Source organism: Gobio gobio (genome assembly GCF_949357685.1).
Source record: "Gobio gobio genome assembly, chromosome: 18".
Taxonomy (NCBI): Eukaryota; Metazoa; Chordata; class Actinopteri; order Cypriniformes; family Gobionidae; genus Gobio; species Gobio gobio.
This window is the reverse complement of record NC_137111.1, coordinates 40,660,582-40,669,958: the sequence shown is the minus strand read 5'-3', so window position 1 is coordinate 40,669,958 and position 9,377 is coordinate 40,660,582. Positions and strand designations below refer to the sequence as shown.

Sequence of the window (9,377 nt, the reverse complement as noted above, 5' to 3'; positions counted from 1 at the left end):
TTGTGTTGTGGCTTGATTTCGTTGTGTTGTGGCTTGTTTTTGTTGTGTTGTGAACTTATGTTTGCTTTTTATATTTCGTTGTGTTGTGCACTACTGGGCCACCGTATATATCTGCCTTAAAGAGATAGTTCACCCAAAAAGGAAAATTCTGTCATCATTTATTCACCTTCAAGTTGTTGAATTTCTTTCTTCTGCTGAACACAAAAGAAAATATTTTGAAGAATGTGACCAAGCAGCTGATAGGCCCCATTGATTTCTATAGAAAAAATACAATGGGTCAATGGGGCCCATCAATTTGGTCACCGACATTCTTCAAAATATCTTCTTTTGTATTCAGCAGAAGGAATAAATGTATACATGTTTGGAACATCTTGAAGATGAGTAAATGATGTCTTTAAAACCAGCATTTGCTTGCCAAACAGAACAGTTGAGTCGGAGCATTTGTATTATTCCATTTCCTTTATTTCACTGCATGGCTAATACAGTTCTGATGTGATTTTTGAAAATAAACAAACCGCTAGATAGCCTATCTTTAAAAAAAAAATAACAAAAAATAAAAGACTGTCATTATGGGAAAAAAAGACTTTAACAAAACTTAAAATAATACCAGCAATAATGCATTTTTACATATTCATTCAATGCTTGATTTTAAACAATTTAAAGAAGGGAAATGGAAGGAAAAGATAAACATATCCCTATAAAGCCAACCTTTAGTCAAACAGACTGTAACATGTTAGTCAGACTGACACTTTAAATGTAAATGTATACAAGTAGGTGCATAATAACCATGCAAGTGGTTGCAATTAATCTTGCATTTGCACTTCCTGTAAAAGCACTGAAATAAATGCCCTCTTATACATGTTCAATTACGTACAACAACAACAGTATCAAAGATATCACACAAACTGTCTGATAATTTGTTCTCGGTATGAAACACACTTGTAAATGTTCTAAAGAAATAAATCTGTGAGCAGCAGGTGAACAAAGACAGCGCTCAAATAGGCAGTGTGTGACGTAGAGATCAGAATGATCCAAGAATGAACTGGCATCAAAAACTACAACTGGCAAGTTTGGTTAATGATCCTGGGCTTGACAGCTGTTTTGAAAGTGTACTCCTCATTAAAGGTCAGTATAAGCCTATAATATGGGAAATAGAATATAAAGAAATTGTTTAAAAAAAAAAATCATATTTTACATAAATATTTTACAGGAAAAAAAAAAGCTGGATCAAAGGTTAATCTGGACAGGTGGCCATTTTAAAAATGCTGTGTCACAAATAAAATGTGAATTTAGTCAAGATATTGGAGTGACACATTATTTGAAGAGTACACTGTACAAAGTAGGACAATACAAGACCAAAACATTTGTCAACAGGGAAATGTGTAGAAAATACATGATTTACAGTACAAACATTATATTCTTGTTCAAGACATGGGGAAAAAAAGTCACACACACACTTCAATGTGCAAAATTATAATGAGAAAAAGAAATGATGCCTTGTGCACAATAAAATGAAAACCACTTCATAACATGGCATGCCCCAAAGTTTAAAAAGCACTAATGCTAATTTAATACAGAGTGCATAATATCCGATGCATTCTTCTTTTGAGCATTGTAGATTGAGCATTAGCCTATGGCAGTACAGAATGATTAGTATTTGCAACAAATATCATATTATAACTGAGGGAAACAACATTTATAAATACATGTTTTACATACTGTACAGCTGTGAACACTTAAAAATAAAGGTTACAATTAGAAGGGCTTTACTGACTGATGCCATAAAGTAGCATGATTTACAGCCTGGAACTTTTTCTGGTCCTTGCACAGAGTCCGAAATTCTTGTATGCGGTTTTTCGTAGGCTATTCGTCATCCTGAAAATGTAATGGTCAAAACACCTCTCAAAATGCTTACTACGGATGCGAAAAATGGAGGCACTGCGTAACAACGTGATTGACACAACGTGAGGTCGTATTTATTTTTTAACGTGCGAACATTTCGGACTCTGTGTACAAGGATCTTTGCGCACCGCGAGTAGCTACAGTAGCCTATAAGGTCTGACAAAACAGGAAAGCTCGTTTTTCTGAGGTGAAAGCCTTCTTATTTCGAAACAAGCTATGAAAATAATGTTTGAATAATGACACTGACATACACTCACCTAAATGATTGTTAGGAACAGCTGTTCAATTTCTCATTAATGCAATTATCTAATCAACCAATCACATGGCAGTTGCACTTCAATGCATTTAGGGGTGTGGTCCTGGTCAAGACGATCTCCTGAACTCCAAACTGAATGTCAGAATGGGAAAGAAAGGTGATTTAAGCAATTTTGAGTGTGGCATGGTTGTTGGTGCCAGAGTATTTCACAATCTGCTCAGTTACTGGGATTTTCACGCACAACCATTTCTAGGGTTTACAAAGAATGGTGTGAAAAGGGAAAAACATCCAGTATGCGGCAGTCCTGTGGGCGAAAATGCCTTGTTGATGCTAGAGGTCAGAGAAGAATGGGCCGACTGATTCAAGCTGATAGAAGAGCAACTTTGACTGAAATAACCACTCGTTACAACCGAGGTATGCAGCAAAGCATTTGTGAAGCCACAACACACACAACCTTGAGGTGGATGGGCTACAACAGCAGAAGACCCCACCGGGTACCACTCATCTCCACTACAAATAGGAAAAAGAGGCTACAATTTGGACGAGCTCACCAAAATTGGACAGTTGAAGACTGGAAAAATGTTGCCTGGTCTGATGAGTCTCGATTTCTGTTGAGACATTCAGATGGTGGAGTCAGAATTTGGCGTAAACTGAATGAGAACATGGATCCATCATGCCTGGTTACCACTGTGCAGGCTGGTGGTGGTGGTGTAATGGTGTGGGGGATGTTTTCTTGGCACACTTTAGGCCCCTTAGTGCCAATTGGGCATCGTTTAAATGCCACGGCCTACCTGAGCATTGTTTCTGACCATGTCCATCCCTTTATGACCACTATGTACCCATCCTCTGATGGCTACCTCCAGCAGGATAATGCACCATGTCACAAAGCTCGAATCATTTCAAATTGGTTTCTTGAACATGACAATGAGTTCACTGTACTAAAATAGCCCCCACAGTAACCAGATCTCAACCCAATAGAGCATCTTTGGGATGTGGTGGAACGGGAGCTTCGTGCCCTGGATGTGCATCCCACAAATCTCCATCAACTGCAAGATGCTATCCTATCAATATGGGCCAACATTTCTAAAGAATGCTTTCAGCACCTTGTTGAATCAATGCCACGTAGAATTAAGGCAGTTCTGAAGGCGAAAGGGGGTCAAACAGAGTATTAGTATGGTGTTCCTAATAATCCTTTAGGTGAGTATAAAGCCTGACAACATCTCATTTGAGAGCAGATAGGATACAAATCAATGCGTCTTTCTCAGGCACGTCACGTGTTATGCCCACTTCTGAAGTCGTGATTACGAGGTCATCGCTTTCACATTTTGACTTGAGAGACATTCACATCCAATTTATTAACTAGAAAACTAGTATTTACCTTTACGACTATTCTTATAGCACGTGAGGTGCAGTAGCTAGCTATGTAATATTGACAGCTAGTGGTTGAAATGGGTAGGGCCTAGGCCTACTGCAGTCCAAATTCAAAATATTTGAGAGTTGTTTCCCCCTGCCCCCTCCTCCTCAGACATAGAGCTTTTTATATGGATGCTGAGGCTTTTTAGGTCGGGTAGAATCTGCGATATCTGACCTAGTTTTTTGCTACAATTTGCTACAATTTTCTACAATACGCTGTTTTGGTGTGTCAAAATACTATTGGATAAATTAGTAGTTGGCGGAATCAAAAATAGCACATTTCAAAGTATAATAACTTATAATCGCTGTAGCATTGTTTTTTTTCCGGAGAAACAAGTAGGCCTATGTAAATTTAACAATTTATCTGCAAACATATTATGGTATAGGCCTATTTGTGATTTAGTACAGTCAAAAGAATTACATACAGCACCTTTAATCTGAGTTTGACAGAAGAGTCAACAGCGTTCACGCACGTCTTTCAAAATAAAAGTCTTGCATCAGAAAAACATTTAGAAGGACGTATTTTGTTGTTGTCGTTTGCTGTGTTCGGAATCGCCCCCTATACCCTCAAACACTATTCCCTACATTAGTCCACTAATATAATTCGCTTGAGGGAGTGAATGAAAATGAGGGAGTGAATGAGGACACTGAGTGCGCCGGAAGGGATGCTGCTTTTACATAGTTTCTGCTTTCTGTTTAATAATAATTTGAAACGTAGCAAACTGGCAGCTCAAGTAGTAATGAAACAATTTATCTTGAACTCCGTCATGGAAACCAGCATGTATAAACCATAATTAATTACGGTTGAATTAAAAAAATTTAATAATCAATCAGTTTGGTAAATGAATGGATGATTGATTCAGCCATCTCCTGGCGAGACGTGAGAATTCATTCAGCGCGCGACTCTCACAGTGCATTATGGGTACTCTCTAGCTGTTGAGCATACATCAGTTGTGCACTTGTTATTGCGGTGCATTGTGGGATTGAACGAGTGCACTCAATAAAGTCCACTATGGTTTCGGACACCACTACAAATGGCTGTCCCCTCAGATAGTGCCTTATTTAAGGGTATAGGGGGCGATTTAGGACACAGCCGTTGTTTCTTTGACTACACACTTTCGAGATCCACTCAAAACGCGACCCACTAGTTGAGAAACACTGACATAGTCAACTCAATAACCTTATACGGTGAAAACGTGCTCCAATAAACCCACTTAAGAACCTTTATTTCTGAGTGTATCATTATGAAATGTTCATTTTTACACATATATATCACACAATGTCTTCAAAAACAAATACAGATTCTCTGCAATTTATAATCCAATAACCAATATTACAAATAAACATATTTTAACATTAATTTTCATTTCTCACTTAGGCCTAACTGACTTATCAGTGACCATGCAAACAATGGCCTACTGCATACTGATAAGAAAATAGATGTTTTTTAGGCTTGAATGAGATGAAAAATTACATTGTTATTTGTATAACATAACCATAAACGATTAAAACTCGACAGAATAGAAGATTTAATGAAACTATACAGTGGGTTTATATACAACCAATCTTTGTCTGAAACAGGTGTCAAAATATAACGGAAGGAATGCTTGCATTAGGTTTAAAAAAAAAAAAAAACAGCTGCTGGTACATATGCAATTTTTCTTTTCTTTTTTTTTATTATCTAGGTCATAATTATTGTAAGGACATTAGAATATTTTTCCATTATGGTTGCTGTAATATAGTCATCCCTAGCTGTACTCTATACTCTGTGAATTTGATAATAATAACTTGAATACGGCACAGCCAAAAATAGTTTTCACATAAAAAAGATGTTTACTCTAATTAGTCGCAGCCATAAAAACGTCATATAAACAAATAGTTTATCTGTAGGTCACACGTGTTGTGAACCAACAATAAATTAGATGGCCAATGAGTCACTGCTGGTCAAAATGTTGCTTTAGCTGCCTCATACATTCTTAAAATTACAGCCGTTCTGTACAAGTACCCAAACAAACTACACTCAGTTATTTTCATTTTCACAAGTATTGGCAAAATATACAGATCAAGTCAGCATTGACATTTATGTTTACAGCAGTGAAACGCTACATGCATGTTGCAACACCATCAAATGCCCTTGTTGCAACTAGCTATTACATTTTAAACGGTTTTTGCAAAGTAACTTTAAGGAGGTTTATGGTGAAAGTTGGTACACAAAGTGATAACTATGCTATGTACGAGCACAACAATGCGTAGGCCTGTCTATAGCACGAATTGTATTTATCATGCGATTTTAAAATGAGTTTTTACGTACATATGATACGTATCACTAGATGTCTTACAGCGGAGTCTCTAACGTCATCATCGACGGCCATCTTGTCACAGGCAGGGCTCTACCTGATGTAAGGTGAGTGATCTGCACGAACACAAATACTCTTATCTCACTGAAATCTTGACGGATTTACAAATGGTTTGGTTTCTTACAAACGTGGCTATAATTATGGATGCTTGAACAAATGATGAAAATTTTTTCTTAAGTATGCAGTGTCATAACTACATCTCTGACGTTTATAACAAACCAAACAGTTTGAAAATCGGTAGAAAATTGAGCAAGTTATGGTTATTTAAAAAGTGACAAGATGGCCGCCAGGTGCGGGCGTCGACCTCCATTGGCCAGCAGCGTGGACAAGACATCTAGCCTTTATTATGTATTTCTATGCACTACACCACTAAACCTACCCAATGAGGTGACAATGCGTACCATATGCACGTAAAAACTAATTTCGGCGTATAAATCGCACAATAAAAACAATTCGTGCTATAGCCTATATACGCATTTCACGAGAACGTGTTGAATAAAGGAACACGCCACTAAAATAAATAAAACGCATAGTGTAAATGTGTACTATGAGTGAAGTGTGAGGATACATTCTACCTAACACTCTCAACAGAAGGCAGTGATAGTTTGAATAAGGAATCATCAAAGATTTTTCTTTCTTTGGTTTGTCTGGAAACACAAGAACCCCACGTCTGCATGTTCAATGAGCTGCGCTGAATCCTCTGCTCACAAACATTAATACTTGTATTTAACATCGTCATTAACAAGGAACAAAATGTGCTAAAATGTTTCTTTCACATAGTGAATAATATAAAAGAGAAAGAAAAGAGTGTAAAACTTGGAGAAATGACAGGCTACTTCTGAATGATCGTCTTCTCTGTAGTTCAGTCAGTATCAGTCAGTTTTTACATAGCCGCCCTCTGGGGCCTTCCAGAACTACAGGACGGTTATACAGGAAACAAAATCCTTCAAACAGCCGCCTAAGAGCAGCCCAAACTCAAAGATCTCCCCAAACCTCTTCAAGTTTTTGTGTTGCTTAGGAAGGAAATCAAACCAGAACCACATGAATCTCACTGCTGGATTACTTCTTGGCTAGCTGGAACGGATTCTGACCCTTTCAATAAAAGAAACGTACACATTTGTAATAGACCGACACACTTTACTCCTGCAAAAATGTCATGGAGATGGAGAAAGCCTCAGACAACATGCATGTAGAATAATCAGTGTTGGGGGTAACACATTACAAGTAATCAGGTTACTTTTTCAAATAAGTAAAGCAAGTTACTTTGTTTTCCCATTTATTGACTGACACCTCTTTTGAGAAATCGTAAGTGCAGAGGCGTTGTGTGCGCTGTGTAAACATGATGCTTATTGTAGTTTTTAGAGTAATGTGAGCATTTACTTTTTCAGCATTCCCGAAAAAAGTGAAATGCAAACTCAGAACATTACACAAACCTGCAATAATGAAATGTTAAATTACAGAAAATGTAATGTATTTAATCTCACTTTATTAATCAATGTCTTCGCTGCTGACCTTTAATGATCCAATTCAACTGTACGAATAAGCAAAAATGACTTCACATAAATGTTTCATTTTTAACAAATGGCTAAAGTGAGTGTTGCGCTGCATCTGAAATCGCACACTAGTAGGCGAAAAACATATGATAAAGGCAAAGGCAGTATGTCCGAATTTACAGTACTCATAAAAGAGTATTCAAAATGTAAAGGATGACCTACTTCTTCCGGCGAGATTCTGAAGTGTGCAAACAATGGACACTTTACTATCCCATGAGGCCACTTGAGAGGATTTGTGAATGGCAGTAACTGACGCTGGTATGTCATGTGATGACAACAACATGGCGAATGTAGTACGTCCTGATTACATTCATCCTACACACATTCATACTATATAGAACATCCTTTTTTAGCTGTCATGAATTACTTATTCAAAATAAGTACATAATCAAGAGAGTATGCGATTTCGGATGTAGCCAGAGTGTTGCCCTGCGTCCCAATATTCATACTATCCATCCTAAATATGTGAGATTAGAAGTGTGTCCCAAAGCATTGCATGTTGAAAAGAGCATTTCAAAAGTCCTCGGATGGTCTACGATTTCCGGTAGATTTATGAAGTGTGCATCCGTGCACACTATACCAGCTAATATTGCCCACAACCCATTGCGCTTTGGAGGAGGATTCGGTTCAGAACTACAAACACAAGTAAAAAGTGTTAAAAAAACTACAAAACATGGCGGATATGCGCAACCGACAGTGAGAGGTTTAGATAAAGGTTGGAGTGATAAAGTTTAACCAGCTAAAAAAAATTGTTTAATGTAATCTGTGTTATATATGCAATAACAATGTGGACTTTTATAAAGATCTGTTTTGCCATTAACTTTTAAATGCATCTTTATGCATTAATATGAGGAGAGTCTCCGCATGAAAGCCGCGACTGCAGATCAACATGCTACTGCCTTTCTCTCCGATACGGCAGAAATTAAATAAAATGTAGAGGATTTAAACTGTGACAAGATGATTAACAGGCCCGTTTACAGTGACGGGATGCATTTCAGGATGCGACAGAGGCCATTAATGCGACAGAGCGGCCATTAATGCGACATGCGACAGAGGCCATTAAACCATTAAAGGCCCACTGAAGTGCCTTGAAACGCGCAGCATTATTCAATGTGTTGACGTAATTTCCCCTGAAACGGCTCCAGCTGTTAGAAGCCCCTCCCCTTTTTTGAAACAGCCAATAGCGTTTTGTTAATATCACAGTTTGACTGGAGCCTTTCTGTTTCTGTCTGGTAAAGCCAGTTTCCTCCTAATCTCTAGCCATTTCTCATAATAATCTCCTCCATATCGCTTTGAAATACAGCATTTTGTGCAGAATTTAAATGGGTCCGATATGTTTTGTTGTATGCGCCGACTCGCACATATGATCCGCTCCGCACTCTCGTGTCTCTCGTCTAACTTCAGACCAGAACCGTTGTGTGTGTGTGTCGGTGCGCGTGAAACTAATGTGAAACCAGACTCCATTCGCCTCAACTGAAAGCATTACATTTCTGAATAGAAATGAGTAAATGTGTGAACAAGTGACCGATTTCAGACGCAGCTTCAGCGTCTATTTATAATGTAGGGGGCAGGATGCTTCAGATTCTAGAGAGCATTTGATTGGACAGAAGATGTGATGAGAAGATGAAGTCTGCGATGATGTCATCAAAATCTGTGATTCATTTTAACCGAAGTGAGAGACTGTAAATTTTGATCTCCTAAATGCGAATTTTGTCATTGTTTTGGAACACACCATCTCATTCATAACCTTAAGGCTAACATAGTCATCCTAAAAGCTAAAAAGCTTCAATTTTGATTTCAGGGGGCCTTTAAAGACGCAATTGTATGAGTGATATTGTGCGTCCCAAAGCTTGTCTACTCTTTTACCACACACTCTAAAGTATGTACTTTTTCTTC

General features: G+C 37.9%; 1 protein-coding gene across 7 annotated transcripts in view; it reads right to left on the bottom strand.

Moving 5' to 3' along the window:
* Positions 1 to 5,250: 5,250 nt before the first annotated feature.
* The window catches only part of col13a1 (collagen, type XIII, alpha 1), a 133,986-nt gene continuing 129,859 nt past the window's right edge, over positions 5,251 to 9,377 (bottom strand). For all 7 annotated transcript variants that reach the window (XM_079843301.1, XM_079843297.1, XM_079843299.1 and 4 more), the window contains one exon: positions 5,251 to 7,020. In XM_079843301.1, the coding sequence (XP_079699427.1) occupies positions 6,988 to 7,020 (33 nt within the window). In that variant the 3' untranslated portion in view covers positions 5,251 to 6,987. The remainder of the gene's footprint in view (positions 7,021 to 9,377) is intronic.